Source organism: Lissotriton helveticus, chromosome 12 (assembly GCF_964261635.1).
Source record: "Lissotriton helveticus chromosome 12, aLisHel1.1, whole genome shotgun sequence".
Lineage (NCBI taxonomy): Eukaryota > Metazoa > Chordata > Amphibia > Caudata > Salamandridae > Lissotriton > Lissotriton helveticus.
Window position 1 is genome coordinate 876027754 of NC_136073.1, and position 18097 is coordinate 876045850.

At 45.4% G+C, this 18097-nt stretch overlaps 1 protein-coding gene across 2 annotated transcripts in view; it reads right to left on the reverse strand.

The window, feature by feature from the left end:
* LOC144797830 (uncharacterized) overlaps positions 1 to 18097 on the reverse strand; it is a 127302-nt gene that overhangs the window by 81429 nt on the left and 27776 nt on the right. For both annotated transcript variants that reach the window (XM_078668638.1, XM_078668637.1), the window contains exons 3-5: positions 16594 to 17823; positions 5789 to 5897; positions 3837 to 4234 (exon numbers count right to left, since the gene is read on the reverse strand). In XM_078668638.1, coding sequence (XP_078524764.1) covers positions 3837 to 4234; positions 5789 to 5897; positions 16594 to 17823 — 1737 coding nt within the window. The remainder of the gene's footprint in view (positions 1 to 3836; positions 4235 to 5788; positions 5898 to 16593; positions 17824 to 18097) is intronic.

The following is an 18097-nucleotide window of genomic DNA, read 5'->3' on the forward strand; positions in this document are numbered from 1 at the left end:
GAAGAGTAAGCAAAGAGGCAGTTAAATATAAGGCTACTGGGCAATGTGCTTGTCTCGTTGAGATCAACTTAAAGCTGTCATATGTGTGAGGGGCATGAAAAGGGTGCATACTCTTTCACAGGAGACAGGGATACCCAGCCCAACTGCAAGTTAAATGTCTTGGGAGGATGCATCTTTAGTAAATACAGACAGCAGGTAGGGGGATAAAGTGAGAGGTGAGCTTGTAAGAGGTTGCTCTCTGCGTTAAGGGATGCCGGTGGATAAAGTGGAAGGTGAGCTTGTAAGAGGTTGCTCTCTCTGTGTTAAGGGATGCAGGGGATATAGTGGAAAGTGAGCTTGTAAGAGGTTGCTCTCTCTGTGTTAAGGGATGCAGGGGATATAGTGGAAAGTGAGCTTGTAAGAAGTTGCTCTCTCTGCTTTAAGGAATGCAGGGGGATAAAGTAGGAGGTAAGCTTGTATGAGGCTTCTCTCTGCATTAAGGTATGCAGGGAAATAAAGTGGTAGGTGAGCTTACAAGAGGTTGCTTTCTCTGGATTAATGGATGTATTTCAGAGTGAGCACAATAAGTTCCCAACTCAACAGGAAAAACTCAGGAATGACCCTCCCACTCTGTGGTCAGGGAAGTGAAAAAGAGAGCTCCAATGACATTTTATGGGGCAAAAAAAGCAACGTAGAGCAAAAAGGTTCTCGTCCAATGTTTGGCAGGGAGGATTTAGAACAGGAAGGATGGATCTTTGGTTGTTTATACACCCACAATGGGCACCAATAATTGGCAATACAAGAAGAATGCTTTTCATGACAGATCAAAAATATTTGGGGAGTGCCAGCACTACAACATTTAAACAGCCTTGTTCTCCTTTTAAGTCATCAAAGATAAATAGGCTTGTCGAGAATTCTGGTGCCCTTATCTGATCCCTCAGATGTTACATTAATAAAATTGTCATAAAGTGGTAGGTGAGCTTACAAGAGGTTGCTTTCTCTGGATTAATGGATGTATTTCAGAGTGAGCACAATAAGTTCCCAACTCAACAGGAAAAACTCAGGAATGACCCTCCCACTCTGTGGTCAGGGAAGTGAAAAAGAGAGCTCCAATGACATTTTATGGGGCAAAAAAAGCAACGTAGAGCAAAAAGGTTCTCGTCCAATGTTTGGCAGGGAGGATTTAGAACAGGAAGGATGGATCTTTGGTTGTTTATACACCCACAATGGGCACCAATAATTGGCAATACAAGAAGAATGCTTTTCATGACAGATCAAAAATATTTGGGGAGTGCCAGCACTACAACATTTAAACAGCCTTGTTCTCCTTTTAAGTCATCAAAGATAAATAGGCTTGTCGAGAATTCTGGTGCCCTTATCTGATCCCTCAGATGTTACATTAATAAAATTGTCCCAACTGCCAGAAAAGGAAATGGTGCACATAGATCTTTTGAATAGTTTGAATTTGCTGTTGCCCAATGTAGAGAGCTGGGCTCTTGTTGCAGGGCCCCCCACCCCAAACTCACTCACTTTATGCCTGGTGTAGGAAGCTGGTTCTGTATATACTATACCAAAATGAGGTATAGTGTGCACAGAGTCCAGTGGAACCCCAAAGGTAGGCAGGGGTAAAAGTGGATAACACCTTACTCTCTATTTGTGGTAGTGTGGGCGAGCAGTAAGGCTTTATCAGAGGGTAGTGTTAAGCATTTATTGTACATACTCAGTCAGCAAATGATGCCACAGGCTCAAAGACTGAACTTAGACCAATTTATTTTTTATAAAAATATTAAGTTATTTTATCTCTAGAACCAAGCCAAGCCTGGCACAGGTAACTTGGGTCTGGTGGCTCAGTGGACTAATGCATCCACTGCAGGGGCATGTGTTCGACCTCATGGTCACAGGTTCAAATCCCAGCGGGTCCACTCAGCTGTTTATCCATCAGAAGTCGATAAAATGAGTACTGTTGAGTAATAATAAGCATCTGTTATTCAGCGGCAAGATGCCTCCGGGTGAACGTGCGCTTTACAAATACACGTTATATTATGTAAGTGAAATAAATGCTTTGCAAAATCTTATGCACTGTTTTTACAAGTCAATGCAGGTTCACATGCAATTGACAAATACAGGCAAGTTAAAATATCGAAATTACTTATCTGATTACTTTTTAAGTTACTTTTCCTACTCAGTGTGATATGCCTAGATGTCAGAATGCTTCCTAGCGACTGAAAATCACGCTGGTGGACGCCAAATCTTGCTCACCAGCTAGAGACTTGGTTTGTTCCAGTTGTCATTGTGTGGTTCAAACAGGAACAAAATTCCACCTGGTCTAATTTGCAGGAACTCCATGTTAAAGAAGCACAGCAGAGTTGCCAAATTCCTCCAAATCCGTGAGCGAAATTAAAAAATCTGCCCGGGCTTACTAAACAGAATGAGGATTGTGCAGGAGGAAAGAAATTATGACATCTCTACTATATGCTGAAATCATTCTAGAGTCTAACATTAAAAAAAGCATGATTGACAAGGTTGATCTATTTCTGCTGGTCACACAGCAGGGCTTCTTTAGGCCACACAATGTATTTCCCAATGTAAAAAAAAGGATCCTTCGGTACAGTCTTTTTCACTAGCAAAGTTCTTTCTTTAGAGCATGGTGTGATCTGTTTTTAGTACAATGAAGAGGATGGCCATGGATGTGTTGTCGGCTCAACCCTCATTTTGTTTACTGCTTCAGAGCTGCACGAAGCATTGAGCTGCTTAGCCCAACAAACAAAAAAGACTAAGATAAAAGAAAACTTTACTGTTGGAAATATTAGACAGTTGCATAGCTAAATGAACCTACTGGCATTACAGAAATCAGAAGACAGCCACTGCAGAAGAGTCATCAGGAATTACTAACTGTGTGAAAGTTTGCTGGAACAGGTTGCTTCATATTTACCCCCCAAATCTGACTCAAGATTTTATGGGGAAGTTTTAAGTGGCAGCAGCATATGACTCTGCAACAGGTTCAAACTCCAAAATAAACCCTGTTGTGGTCCCGCAACAACAGATTAACATCTGCATTTCTAATAAAAGATATTTTAGAGGAGTTAGGGCATGACTAGTGGGCCTTACATATTCGTAAATCTCATTCCCTTATTCTGTGTCAGGAAGGCGCTCATGGAACTTACACATTTGTTATACTCATTCCTTTATTCTTTGTTAGTAAAGTGCTAGTGGTCCTATAGCAGTCATAATTTTCATTACTCTATTCTGTGTTCATAAGTTGCTAGTGGGCCTTATACACTCTTAATGGGAAACATCACTTACAACAAAACTTTTACAACGCACTACCGTTACAACGCAACCGTTACAACGCAACCATTACAACGCAAACTATTACAACGCATTGCTCTGGGGGGCGCTATAGGATAGGGAATAGGTTAATTTACTATCCAATAACCTTCCCTAGTGTCCACGGGGACTGGAGTTGGAATAGTAAATTAAACTATTCACTATCCAGCACCCAGAAGCACTATGCGTTGTAATGGTATGCGATGTAAAAACCGCGTTGTAACAGCATGCGTGGTAAAAGCATGCGTTGTAACGTCATACATCCCTCTTAATACTCATTCCTGTTTTTTGCTTTAGTAAGGTATATGGTTGCTCATCTGCCCATTGAAGGCCATCACTACCAAGTCATTCAGGTGAACTGATGGCACTCCAACAATAACTTACAAAGCTAATTCCCATTAGAGCTTTCATACTGGTTCTTTCGAAAAACACAAACACTATTCATTTTACAAACAAGGATCTAAACTTACTCACACTCATTAGCCAGAATTCACCTTTAATTAAGATGAAACAAAAATAAAATGACATACCTTCGGGGAACTGCAGACAGGTGTCCGATGTGTCAGGGGTCAATGCTTTAGCCTTCTCTGCATCCGAGTCAAGGCACTGTTTAGGTGTGGAATGTTCAACGCGGGAGAGCAACTCTTGCACCTGAGACATGTTGATGTCTGTCTGTGTACCCTCTGTAGACTTCTGAATTCTTCTCTTCTTTGAAATGGCTAAGTCTCGAAACAGTTTTTTCTTCACTGCAGCCGTTTTCCTTGCCAGTATCATAGCTCTCACAGACTCATCCGCCAAATCTTGGGACGACCTACAGTATGCATCAGCCTGGACCTTGGCGTCCATTGTGGCTCGTTTCAATTTTTGCAATTCCAACATCTTGTACCTGTAATATTTATATTCTGCACTTGTTTCATCAAACAAAAACCTGCAATAAAACACAGGGAAACGGATGTGAAACAGAGCTAAACACTGTAAAACGTAAAGAAAATTACTGAAATAATAAAAAGAAACTACTGTACAGAGGAGAACCATTCATTCGTTCTCTTGCAAAGGTTTTGTTGATAAAGAAATGACTCAAAGCACTAATTATTCACCTTGAATTTTCAAAATAAATTATGGCAGAAGCAAAACTTCCTAAAAGAGAAGCTTCTTTTAGTGGGGCTCAATGTTAAGGTTTTAAAAGTTTAAAGTAGTTATTAATGACCTCATAAAGCCCTGTGCCCGGCACTGAGGCTAGAACTTAGAACACACACCAGCTAAACCCAATGCGTTCTAAACTGCAGAGAGAACCTGTCTCCAGGGGTAGCCTTGTTATAATAATAACACAGACAGTGCAAAAATACCTGCGCTAAACTGGCCCTTTAATGGCATCATTAAAGGGACAAAGCTTGTTAGAAGAGATTAATTGAGCTATTCACCACTCTCACACGTGTTAGTCTTAGGCTTTTCCATCTTTATTTTTCTTTAGTAGGTGCTCTCTCCTTACCTCCCATAAACCTTGGGTGCAGACAGGTAAGACACTCCTCCACCTAAGGTTTCAAACCAATCAGAACGAATGCTACCTCAACACCTGATACTTGTCACACACCTTAAGCGCCTATTCACTTAGTCTCTCAAAGTTCCACAAATGTATTTGTTATGTTATGTTTATTCAGAGAGTGCACATACACACGAGCATCTTGGCGTTACTGAATCACACTTCATAACTTAGTTTCTTCTTCCCAATTAGACCCTTAACTGGAATTCAACCTCTTTTGAATACATGAATTGATGTATTCCGTTTTTTTGGTGCTAAGCAATTTCTGCTGGTAATAATCACCAGAGTAAAATCTACAGTTTTCGGAGCGGCAGCTCCAGAGAAAGAAATACATGGAGAATACATCTCCAAGTTCTGGCCTTCTCACAAGAGGCCCCCGCGTGGCCACTCGCTGTCATAGAACTACCAGTAGGACATCTCTAAGACTCAGATTGCCTTGACTTTGACAAAGACCTTGACAGTGAAGACACAGCCAAAGCCAGAGAAGTTCTCAACGCCTTTGAAGATAAATGCTCCGAAGTTAACGGTCACATTCCCAACTGTCTCGAAATCCAAAGAGAGCATAAACGTAGGCGATTTGCTTGAACTCCCTACCAATTCTTGAGACAGAAGTGTAGACAAGCTTGGGTGGTTCAAAACGGCAATCAACATCCAAATATGTTTGGGCTGATCACACCTTGTGGATCAAATTAGACAAATTGTGCCAACTTTCTTACCATGAAAGAAAATTATTGTTATGGAGAAGGGCGGGAAAGATATTGTTAAAAAGAAAATGAGTGTGATCCTTCGTTTCCAGGGTACGAGAGAAGGAGATAAGAGCAATAAAATGCTACTGAAACACAAAAACAGTAAGCCAAATTCGAACAAGCAATAACACAGAACCTTGTTGCAAAGCTAAATAACATTTCTCAAACTCCCCTTTAGCAATTCTGACTTACTCACCAAAATTGAGGCTTGCCGTCATCATTGCCATTTACATTCCAATTTTTAACATTGTACTCCAGCAGACTGTCAATTGTTTGTATAGACACTGGATCAGCAGTTCTTTCACCTGAAGGCACAGATTTAGACAAGTTGGAATAGGTAGTTTGCTCACAGTCATGTTCACAATCAATCAGCGTGAACCTGGTTAATAGACAACGCTGGCCAATGAAACTGCATGGTTGGGGGCTCCTGTGGTCCATGGGAACATAAACTACAAGGACCAAGTCTTTCACATCCTGTGACTTTTGTGGAAAGAAAATTAGTAGAGGCGAGAAGCGTAGGAAGCCCAATGCACGTAGTTTCAGTAACCTAAAATTCAATATAGTAGGACATTCACTACTCACTAAGTTGTAAAAAAAAAATCTAATTACTTCTTGCCTTTGTCCTTTTTTTATCCACTGCTTTAGGTCATGCATTTCTTCATAAATAAAAAGTGATGAAGTAGGGGACAATGTGCCTTACGAAACAAGGGAGAGGTCCACTTTTGGGATGTCAAGATCACCTCACTGGCCAGAGCAATACAGGAGAGTCAAATCCACAAAGAAAGGGCCTATCAGAGGAAATGTCAAAGACCAGGGGGAAGAAAAGGGCGGCGGGTGCAATTTGTTTGAAATAAAAAAACATTTTTTTAAAAATCAGTCTGGTAGGGCTGTAGCAAAAACTATTTTTTTTCGTGCAACTGACCAAGGGTGTTGGCGTATGAAGAGGGCACAGTGATGGCAAAAACACCTGGTAGGTCTATTGGGAGGGAGTCAGTGTCATGAACCCTAGATTTAAAGGCTTCAAGCAGAGTGTCCCTTTGTTGTGTAGGAGAATATTTCCAGAGACCAGCGGTTGCCCAGGCTTCCACTGACAGGGCTCATGCAAGTAGTGCGGGGGGATCAATTTCCAATAAAGTTGATCTCCCTCATAGCCAAAAGGAACAGTATTTCAATGAGTCATTGCACTTTTCGCGTTTAAACAGGCTATGGGTGCAGATGTCCCAGGTTACACATTGAGGGTACTGAGAGAGAGAGAGAGAGGAGAGCAGTAATAAATGCCCAGTAGTCGGACAGTTAAGTACACGACCAAAACATGTGTCTGAAGTCCACGTCCATGCAATGGGGACAGGAAACATCTGTAGTATGAAAAAATTGATTTATCTTTGGGGAAGCGAGGTACGCTCTATGCAGGACATATAACTGAATTGGCTTGAACCGCACATTTCACGAGACAGCGGCGTGATAGGACACGCTTCATTGCTACACACACTGCCGAAAGCTTCATTCCACTGGTCACAAAGTGTTGGGAGAGACAAACCGGTGTTTCGGCGCAGCGCTTTAGTGAGCCATGTGATATTGTGGTGGCCTGGGCCCAACAAATGGAGATGCTGGAGCACCTGATGGGTGTTTGACTCAGGCTGCAGTGTCCCCCAGTGTGTTCACAATGTATAGACAATCGACTTATGTGAGGAATATCCAGGGGGAGCCCAATTTGATCCAGTGGGTTGGTAAATGGAACGTGTGCAGTTTCAGACTTGGGGCTGCCTAGGATATTAAGGCCCGCTTCGTTCAATGGGGCTAAGGCCACCATCTTGACATGTGTGCATCCCATTGGCAGGTCGAGTAGCGACAGCGATGGGGCATACAGCATGAATATGTTGATGAGGTGTACAACTGCAGTAGTACCGCAGTACCATAGGCAACAGGAAAGGAGGGGTGAGCAGGTGATAGAGGCGCAGCAGACGCTCCATTTTCTGCGGAGGGAATGTCACGGTCGCTGTATCATTGAGGTTGTGTTCAGCATACCACCACGCCTCCCACTATAGCTGGGCTGCTAGATAGTAGTGCTCAAAGTTAGGAGCTCCCATCCAGCCCCTGTCAGTGGGCAGGTACGGCTTTGCCAGCACCACCCGGTGGCAATTGTTAAGCCAGACAAAGTCCCCAAGCATGTGCTTGAGTGCCACAAAAAAGGGATTTCTGAAGGTATATTGGAATGCTGACCAAGTAATATAGTAACCGTGGGAGTACCACCATTTGGGACAGCGCAATGCATCTTGCGACAGACAGTGGCAGGGTCTTCCAGAATGTTACTTGCCCACGGAGGGAGGAGAGCACCCGGCGTATGATGCCGTCTTCCAGCCCCCCACATCGTGGTAGATCCAGATGCCCAGGTAGTGGATCATGTTAGGCTGATATTGCACTAACTCAGCGCCAAGCCAGAGGCCAGGCTCAGCCACTGCAGTGGCTAGCAGGAAGAGGCAGGACTTGCCCCAGTTGATTTGCAGACTTGATACATTTGCAAAGGGGGTGGACAGACGCTAAACCGCAGGCATAGGCGCAGCAATGTCCCTCATGTAAAGAAGCCTGTCGTCGGTATACAGCGAGACAGCATCCATGCGTACCCTAGCTGATTTCCCAGTCCCATCTCTGCTCCTTTCGTTTATACGCTAGCAGTTCCACGGCCAGGAAGACTAGAAGGGGAGAGAGGCCAGCACGGACGAGTGCCTCTGCGGACAGGATTGGAAGTGCTTCAAGGTCCAGAGTCATTAGAAGTAACTACAAACCAGCAGGAACACAGATTACACATTTGAACTTGGCTTGAATATGCCATGTGGGGTAGCAACTGTCATCAAAAGGAGGAGAGTTCTGTCAATATTCTCAAGTATTTATTGTAACTATTCTCTGCAACATACAGCAAAACGGAGACCAAATCCAACAAAAAACTAGTAGTACGCCCTGTTCTTTGACAGCTGCTCATCACTGAGCCACTCAGCCAGTCAGTTGGGACACGGTCACCATAATGGAGGAGGGTGGGCGCACACTGCCTCACATCCCAGCACTGAGTTTGCCCCAATGCATCATAGTAAATGCAGTGCATGATAACACTTACTTCGGTGTATGTAAGGAAGAAGGGGTATCCCCGACTAGAGTTCCTAATACGGGATAGATATAATGGTTGAGAAAAATAATTAGGAACTAATGTTTAAACAAAGGACAAAGGTGGACTAGTGACAGCATAAACTATGATTGAACAGAATACATGGTACAAAATTATTTTATTAAATATTCATTATGGTAAAAAACACATTATTATTTAGATATACATGGTTTTTGTGTACATGCCTTCATTATACATTTGACTTTTTATCTGCATGTATGGACAATTATGATCGGATCCTATACATATTTCATGGTCAGAAAAAGTTTAAATTGAGATCTGTGCGAAGGCTTTTTTACAAATTAAACACATTATACATTAAAACATGGCTAGGTATATCATCATCTACGCGCGTTTCGGCTGGAGGCCTTCATCAGGGAGCCATGCCATTGGCCCCATGCAGACGGACGCCGACCAGACCCCTCGATCGGAAGACGATCAATATAAAAACTGTAGGAAGCTGGGTTTCTGTTGCAGTAATCCCCAGACGTTTTGTCAGACTTGATGTGCCCTGGGCCCCTGCCAATCAGGTTTCCAGGGCCTGTGTTCTTTCCCAAAACTGTGCCTTGTACCCCCAATTGGCATTTCTCCGGCCACATGTCAGTCCCTTGTAAAAGGTTCCATGGGTATTTTATTTTTATTATTTGAAAGGTTTTATATAGCGCTGGCTAGACCCGAAGGTATCAGAGCACTTTACCGGAGTATCAAACCATAGTTGAAGGTGACATCATTACAAGATTACACAGTTTCAGAGCATAGTTACATAGTAGGTAGAGAAAAACAATAAGGACATATACGTAAGGTAAAGAGAAGGCATGGGGGAGATTCAGGGGAGAAGGGGTAGGAGCAGGGGAGGTAGACAGAATGTAGGAGGGAAAGAGGTGGGGGAGGGAGAGAGAGAGTTTGAAAGAGCAGGAAGAGGGCGATGGGGCACAACCCGGAGGACGAGTAAAAGCTGCATCCTAAGTCCGGTAAGCTGTGATCCCTGGGGAAGTGGAATCATTCTCACATCTCCGTTGCATGAGGCTCCCTTGACGCAGTGGACTCTCTCAGAAGGGTCTCTGAGACTCCAAGGCCTAACTACTGGATCCTTCCTCAACAAGGGGAGAGGGAGTGCTTTGGCAAGGTTAGTCATACCATAACCTCAACTCTGAGTGGCTCCCTTGACGCTGTGGACTCTCTCAGAGGGGTAACAGACTCCAGAGTATGATTATTGGATCTTTCCCCAACAAGGGGAGAAGGAGTGCTTAGACAAAGGGCACAAGGGACAGGGGGCTAGGCGCCGTAGATGCATGTTATGAAGCAGGCAAGGGGAGAGGGGCTAAGAGCAGGGGAAGTGGACAAAGAGGGAAAGAGGTAGGGAAGGATGAGAGAAAGCATGAAAGAGGAAGGGGAGGGTGCACAAACCGGTAGACGAGTAAAAGCCGTATCCAAGGTACGATAAGCTGTGATCCCAGGGGAAATGGTATCAATCCCACATCTCCGTTGCGAGATGCTCCCTTTACGCAGTTGACTCTCTCAGAGGGCTGCAGCACTTATTGTGCCACCCTTAGAGGCCCTGTACCATATATATGTGTCTCCCACGACCCCGAGATCAGAGAGGCGCGTTTCGGCTTTGTAGAAGCCTTTGTCAATCTCTCCAGGGAAGGCTTCTAAGGGCTGCAGCACTTATTGTGCCCCCCCTCCCCCAAATGCAAGCTGGGTGTTTTGGAGCAGAACAAAGTGAAGCGTCGACATGGCATACATCCCTGTGTGCCATGCCTACAACCCACTGCCCTGGCATAAGTCAGCAACCCCTCGATTTGGGTGCACTATACCAGTAGTGAGAGTACAGGTGCATGATCCCTGTACCCCTACAGTGTCTAGATCAATTCTTAGACATTGTAAGTGCAGTATTTCAATTAAGAGTATATGGTGCTGGGAGTTTGTCATTATGAACTCCACAGCATCTTCATTGGCTTTACTGAAAACTGGGAAGTTTGTGGGTCAGTCGAGTTTAGACTTAGAATGGAGAACGGTTGTGATAGAAAGAGACTGCAGGATAAGACTTAGGGAACAATCCGGTGAAACAGGGTGGCTTCAGTTCTTGCAATGCTGGGGACACCTTTGGTCCTCTTCTCATTGGGACAGGGTACACAGCTGCAAGCGTTGGCTTGTCTCTCCGTCTGGCAACACTGGTGGTTGAGGGTGCCTTTCAACAGATGCTGCAGGCAATGTCAGACCCCCTCCACAGTGGACTGAATACCGTCAGGGTTTGAGGATCATGCTGACACCATTGGCCCACTTTGGCACAGGCTGGGAGGCTCGAGTGTAGTGGGGCTCGGTACCGGTGGATTTTGGAGGGGCCCGGAGGCCTCTTGGTCTTTCTATGACTGTCTATAGGATACAAGGGACAGTTCACCTGTCCCTTGAGAGCTTTTTGTTCCTGGATGAAGTCTAGCAGGTATCCGGGGCTTTGGGGACTCAGGAGCTGCAGGGGAAGTCGACTTTTGGTGCACTGGGCAAAGTCAGCAGGCAGGCCGGCAGGGTTGGTGTCAACTCAGTTGCTTAGACTTCTGTTCTTGCTGTGTGTGAGAAGTTGGCCTGATGTGCAGTGCTCACTATTCTAGTGATCACTATATATCAGTCCAAACAACCCTTATTGATGATTGGTTGTAAGTCAACCTTATAGACCAGCTATCCTAGTAGCATGGATACGAGCAGTCTAAGGCTAAGACTCTAGAGGGCGTGTTAAGCCAGCTGTTTTACCATCACATTACCCCTTGAACACCCAGTGAAAGGACACCACACAAGTGTTATGAAAATAAACAATGTATTTATTAGAATCACAACAACCCTGTACTCTTTATGAGGACAGGGTGCTAAGCACACAACAAAACTCTTACGAAAATACTTTTAAGTTAGCACGTTACACAAATGCCCGAGGGGCACGAAAAACCATATACGCTAAAAGTGGAATGCGAATTACTAGCAGGTAAGTAACAGTTCTAATAGGCTTTGGAATCGCTAGGACTGGACTAGGGAATCGTTAGATTACTACTAGGAGGCCCAGGGGACTCGGGTGCAGAGTGTGCACTCTCACGCGGGATGCGGGACAAAGTCTATGGAAGCTAGAATTCACAAAGTTAGTGTTCACGGGCGAACCCGACCTGGTAGGGAGAAAACGACAGTGGATCCTGACCCTTGGATAGTGAGGCTATGCTGGGACACCGGAGTGCCGAAGTTACCTAGCCCAGGGGCTGCAGCTGCATAGGTCTGAAAAGACGTCGGGGATCTCGTTGCCGGACCAGGAGCCTGGAAGGAAGAAGTTGCTGGCAGGCGACCAGTGAAGAAAAGTTCGATGGATCCAAGCCTGGATCAAGGAAGAAGGAAACCTGAAAGCAGAGGGGACCAAGTTCTTGAATCACTAGCCAGTGATTAAGTGGGCACCAGGATGGCACCGGGCGAAGTCACCGCAGTCAGGTGGGTGGGCGCTGCTGGGCTCTGCAGTCTCTCGGACCAGGAGGCGTTGTCGGCGACCAGGATGGAGGTGCGAGCTGTCCCACGATGGATGAAGTCGTTGGCGTCGAAGTTACCCAGGATTGGGCAACAAGCCTTGGCTAATTCAAGCCCACGCGGTGGACTCAAAATGGCGTCTTGAGTGGACCAGGAGGGTCCGGGGTGCTCCTCTTCTGGAAGGGAGCAAGGGCCAGTCTGGAGCAACCAGACCAGCAGCAGAAATGTCGTCGGGCGTCGTCAGGAAGGCCACAAGCCAACGGGCTAGTAGCCAAACAACGCGGTGAGCAGCGGAAAGCAGAAGGGCCCCACGCAGATCGTGGAGATGCTGGGGGGCTGCTCTTCGGTGCTGGAGCTGCTCAGGGTGGGGGCTTCTCGGACCCCAAAGCACTCACCAGGAATTCACTCGGCGGGCTTGCTGGAAAGAAGTCGTGCAGTCTTGCAGATGGCCGATCCCTTGAGGTCTCGTCGCACCCACGGTTCTCAGCTGGGCTGTAGAGGTGGGTAGAGGTCAGAGGTGCCAGGGAAGCCGGTTCTCGTCGAGCTGGGCAGTCGGATTCCGGAGGAAGGACTTACAGCAGACCGCAGTGTTCTTTAGATGGTGCCTGCGGATGCAGGGTGACTACTCCTTAGTCACAAGGGAGAAATCTTAGGAAGAAGTCTTGAGTTCCTTTCGTGGAAAGTAGTTTCAGGATTCAAAGATGATCTGATTTGGAAGGGGGCCAGTCCCTACCTTTATCTGGGAAAAGGGGGCTGGCACGCGACTAAGTCCTGCCCTATGGGTGGGACTAGGAGGGGGGTGGTTACACCCACTTCCTTGGCGGGCTTTTCCCCAGCACAGGGTCTGGAGTGACCCTGGAACTGGTTCCAGCCAGCCTATGCACAGTGAGCACCGGGGTGCCACGTGCAGTCACCTTCCTCTAAAGCCCTGCCTACCTACAATACACAAAACCCTGTCTGGGACGGTGCTGGCACCGCCCCTGGCAGGAAACCCTTTGTCCTTATCTCCTGCTCTGGGAGGACTCCCAGCAGCAGGAGGGCAGACTTGTGTCTCGGTGGCAGCATCCATTTTGTGGATGCTAAGGCTCTGTCTGACTTTTAACCGGGTTATAGGTTACAGGCATGTCGTGTCCCTCTAGAAGGGTGGAATGCTAACCCCGTCGCCAGAATTGGCGAGGGGTTAGTATTCCAATTCGTATGACACCTTACTCGACATGTTTTGATAAAGCGATACCAGAGTTGGCACATAACCGCGAGGATTATAATGCACTTAAGAGTATATGGTATGCGATATCCTGGAAACGGCTAAGGGATGGATCCCGAAAGCCGCAGACAGGCTCAGCTCATGCTAGAGCACCGTCTCACACGATTCCAAGCACTCTGCCTTCAGGATTGTTAAGGCCTGCTATAGGAGTGACTGATAGGAGATCTGTGTGTCCATTTTAGGGTTAGATATAGGTATACTATATCTAAAGCAAAGGGTGAGTACACCACCTTGCCCCAGCTGTCGTGCAGCCAGTTGTGTCAGTTTTAGTTAGTCAATCCAGGGGTGGCACAATACATGCTTCAGCCCCTGGGAGACTTCTGGGTGCACCTCAGCCCTGGGTACAGGGACTTGGAGAGGGCCCAGTGCCAATTCAGTACCTAAGTACAATTTGGATAGAGAGAACAGCTAGGCTGTGGGTCTGATTAGCAGGCCCACAGCCAGGGAAAGTCGTAAACCAGTGCAGCAAAAAGCAAAAATCTGGGTGATCATAGGATTGCAGACCCTACTCTCCTACACTGTGCGACTCTTTTCGTCAATCTTCTTTCTTCAGGTCACCAGGATCTGCTCTTCTGGTGCCAGGGGCTCCACTAAATACTGAATTTAGGGGGGTGGCGTAGGGTAGTAGCCAATGGGCTACTAACTCTTGGGGTCACTAGGCTCCCTTTAGGACCACTTCATGTTGGAATTAGGCATAATCCGATCCCAGAATCCCTAAGTATGCCATCACAAAGATGGCTACTTCTGAAAACTCGTTTCCACCTCAGTTTAGCCCACCTTAGGGGTGGTACTAGCCTGGGGAGCAGCACGCCCGACTAATTTCGCCACCTTTTGGGATGCCAAAGGGGCTCTGGATTCGCATTTCAATGGCAGCAGCTCTTTGAAGTGGGTGAGTGGGGGGAGGTGAAGCTTTTGTTCTGGGTCTCCTGTGAGCAAAAGGCTCTCATCTTAGGAGATCAGAACCATGTCTCGGTGGCAGGTTGGCAGAAACCAGTCAGGGAGCACACCAGGGGCTGGTAGGTTTTCAGGGGGCACCTCTAAGGTGCCCTCTGGGTGCATGTCTTTGTAAATCTATCACTGGAATCAGTGTGGGTTTACCAATACAATATGTTGGATACCAAACAACCCTATTTTCAGTCAAGCCATAATGTAGCTGAGGAACTCGTTTTACTAGTGTCCATCACATGTTTTAAAATAGCATCCCTGGTCACTTGTACGGTTAGTAATAGGGCTGAACAGCTCATGCAGCTATGTCCTCACGTAATATTCAGCACCATGTCTTTAGGCTGTCAGGCTTGCTGTAGGGAGTGACTTACAAATATCACATGCAGTGTATAGCACACAGGGATGTGTGACATGACGTGTTTTCACTTTTGGCTGAGCCAAGACATGCAGACTGCAATGGCAGTCTTGCATGTGTCTGGTGAGGGATCCCTTAGACTGGCACAATTGTGCTGCTGCCCATAGGGATCCTCTTTAATACCTCAGACCCTACGTACCAGGGTTACTACTGAGGGTGATAAAGGTGTTGCCAACTTGTGTGTGTGTGTGTGTGTGTGTGTGTGGGGGAGGGGGGGGGGGCACTACTGAATATTTGTAGAGAAAGAGCACTGGCACCGGGGGCCTTGTTAGTAGGAACTCAGTACACACTTCAGTCAAAGTTGCATCAAATACCAGGCAAAAAAGGTGCGGGTGGAGGGATACCACAACAAGAACCCAGCTCCCTACCCCCCTCGCCCCCAAATAACACAACCCAGGTTTCAAAATTACCACGGCAGTGACTGTTTTTTTATTGGTGCACCAGCTACCCATTAAGAGGAACTTCCATTACATCTTATATTCTACTACCATAGGAGCTTTACTCTAATCCCACAAGTTCAAAGTATTGGTAACTTTGAGCAGACCTATTTATTAGCTCACATTATGTTCTAGCAGTTGTCAGACTCTACACTTCTTTAGAAGCTCAACAACAACATTGGGTAAATGATAAGCAATGATCATGTTCCAGAATTTCTCCGTCTCTGCTTCTGGTGTCTTGACCACTCCCAGTCTGAGGAAGGTCATGTCCACAAAACAATAAGTAATTTATTTTTTCTGTGCAATTTCAGTGCCAACAAGGAGAATAGCCCAAAAGCGCCTGCTTGACCTCTCACAAGTTCTCTCCTTCACTAGAGCATTTGGGCCAGGGCCTTCGCCACCCTTTGAATGACACCAGTGTTTGGTCTACAAAGGCAGCGTTGAGCAAATGTCTATCAATAAATATGTTCCAAAAACTCTGTGAAATTTTGTTTAAAATAACTCTTTAATTGAATTTTTTCATGAGTATGCTTTTCATCATCCATCCATGTGAAATTATGAAAAAACATTAATATTTCTCTGACAGCTTATTTCTTGTTACTAAGTGGTTTACAGATCATCTACCTGCCTATACACACACACACACACATATATCTCATAGGAGCAACAATGTTGATATTTAGACCGTTCATTCAGGCCTTGACAAAGAGTCGCCTTCAATATGCATCATGTTCCATTATCAATAGCTTTGTTCAATATGGCAAAGTTTGCTCGGTATAGCACAGCTGACGGGTTCTAACCTGTATTAGACAATACATCTGTAGAGGTTTATTCCAGGACACATTTACCCAGTACAGTCCAGTAGTCGGACAGTACGTGTTGCACAGATGTTATAGGCTCTAGTGAAATCACTAACTATGGAGAGCTTATATCTAAATTGCTGTTAGACTTACATCCCACGGCAAGAGAACATGGGCAATACTTCAGCTGGGCACTAAAATCAAACATGTAAAAACAACTACATACTGTTTTGTGGGCATGACTTTCTTGAACTACCTGGCTGTGCTAAAGGCAGAAGAAGCATAGACAGTTAGAAGGCAATCATAGATCTCAGAATAGAATACCAAATTCTACTTCATTATCAGTTCAGTGTCAGTCAGCACTCAAATATAGCTAGCACATATGCTTTGAGTAATAGAGCAGATACACTGGAAGACAAAAGAACTAGAAAATAAATCATGAAAACACAAGCTAGCAGTTTAATAGTGGTTTGTAGAAATACTGTTACCTTTCTCTTCTTTCATTTTAGCTTGGAGAACTTGCTGCTGCTTTTGTTCCGGAGTTAGCAGGTCATATGTGAGCTTGACTGGATGCCCACTTTTGTCCAGCCACTTTCTCAGCTTAGTCATGTACTCTTTTCCAAATAAGTAGGAGTCCTCCAAATTTGGGAAGTCGGAAGGCTTTGGAGTTGCATCTTTGAGGTCAACAGCTTCTAGGATTCGGTCTTGTCGAAAAGAAGAAGTTAAAGAGTAAGACATTCCAATGAGCACCAGGGTCTTCCGACAGAGAGATATGGTCTTCTCAAGGGCAGTCAAGAGCTGGGAACGGGTATCATTCCCTTTCTTCAGGTTGAGCTCATACTCATTACATGCCAAGAACATGGGATGTGCACACTTCAGGAGACTGATCTGAAGTGTCAGCAAATGCTTGTCAAGGGGATTTATAACCTCACCAAAGGCTTCCTTGCTCTCCGTAGCCCCTTTTTCTACTACTAGACTCAAAAAATCTGGATCTAAATGAGGTGTGGAAAAAGCAGAATGACTCAAATTTCTGACATATCTGAAGCAGTGCGATCTGTGTTCCTGCTTAAGTGAACATTTGAATGATGTCAACATCTTTGAAAAAGCTTCTGTAGTAAGCTCGCAGTCAGAAAATTCCTGGTTTGTGAACTCATTCCCTGTGATTGTGAGGAACCCAGCCCATCGGATTAGATGAACGCCAAGTTTGGACAAGGCATCTGTTTCGGCCATGATTGCTTTCATTTTGTTTTCTTCTTTATCATTTCTAGAAGTGTGCCGATAGGAATTCGACCCTGATCCACCTGGCCTACCCCTCTCTTGTCGATCTCGGACAGGCCCCGATGACCCTCTGGCATCTCTTGCATGGGCTTGCGGCGATGTATTACTCCAAGGTTTCTTCTGAGTTGGTGTGGCTCCTTCTTTATTTTGAGTTCTCTCATCAGGTCTTCTGGAGTAACTGCAACTGCGCCAGGGGCTACGTTCACGGCGCCGAGCACGGCGGCAGTCATCAGAACTGGAATCTGATGAACGAGAGCGACTATAGCCTCTACCCCGGTCCCTGCTGTAGCGACTTTTACTTCGATATGGACTCTTGGACCGTTGGCGACTAGAAGAACGAGAACGGTCAACATCCCTGTCAATTTCTCTCCCTAAAGACCTTGGTTGAGAACTGGATTTTCTAGATTCATCAAATGTCACACTCTGTGCCTTAGACGTACCTGTTTACAAACATGAAAAAAATGATTTCATTAATAATTATGGAAGCAGAACCAAGAAACACATTCTTGTCCATAAAGCCAAAGAAAAACAACGCTATGCTTCATACCCCTAGGATTATATGGTAATATTTATGAATTTTCTAATTGTTTGATGTTTACATTCTATTTGTAAGCACGTAAAAGACTCCAACACAAACAAGAATCTCAGAGGACATCTTTTTGTCTTGTGTTTTTTAAACCTGTTTATGGGAGCACAGAGGAGGAACAGCTATCT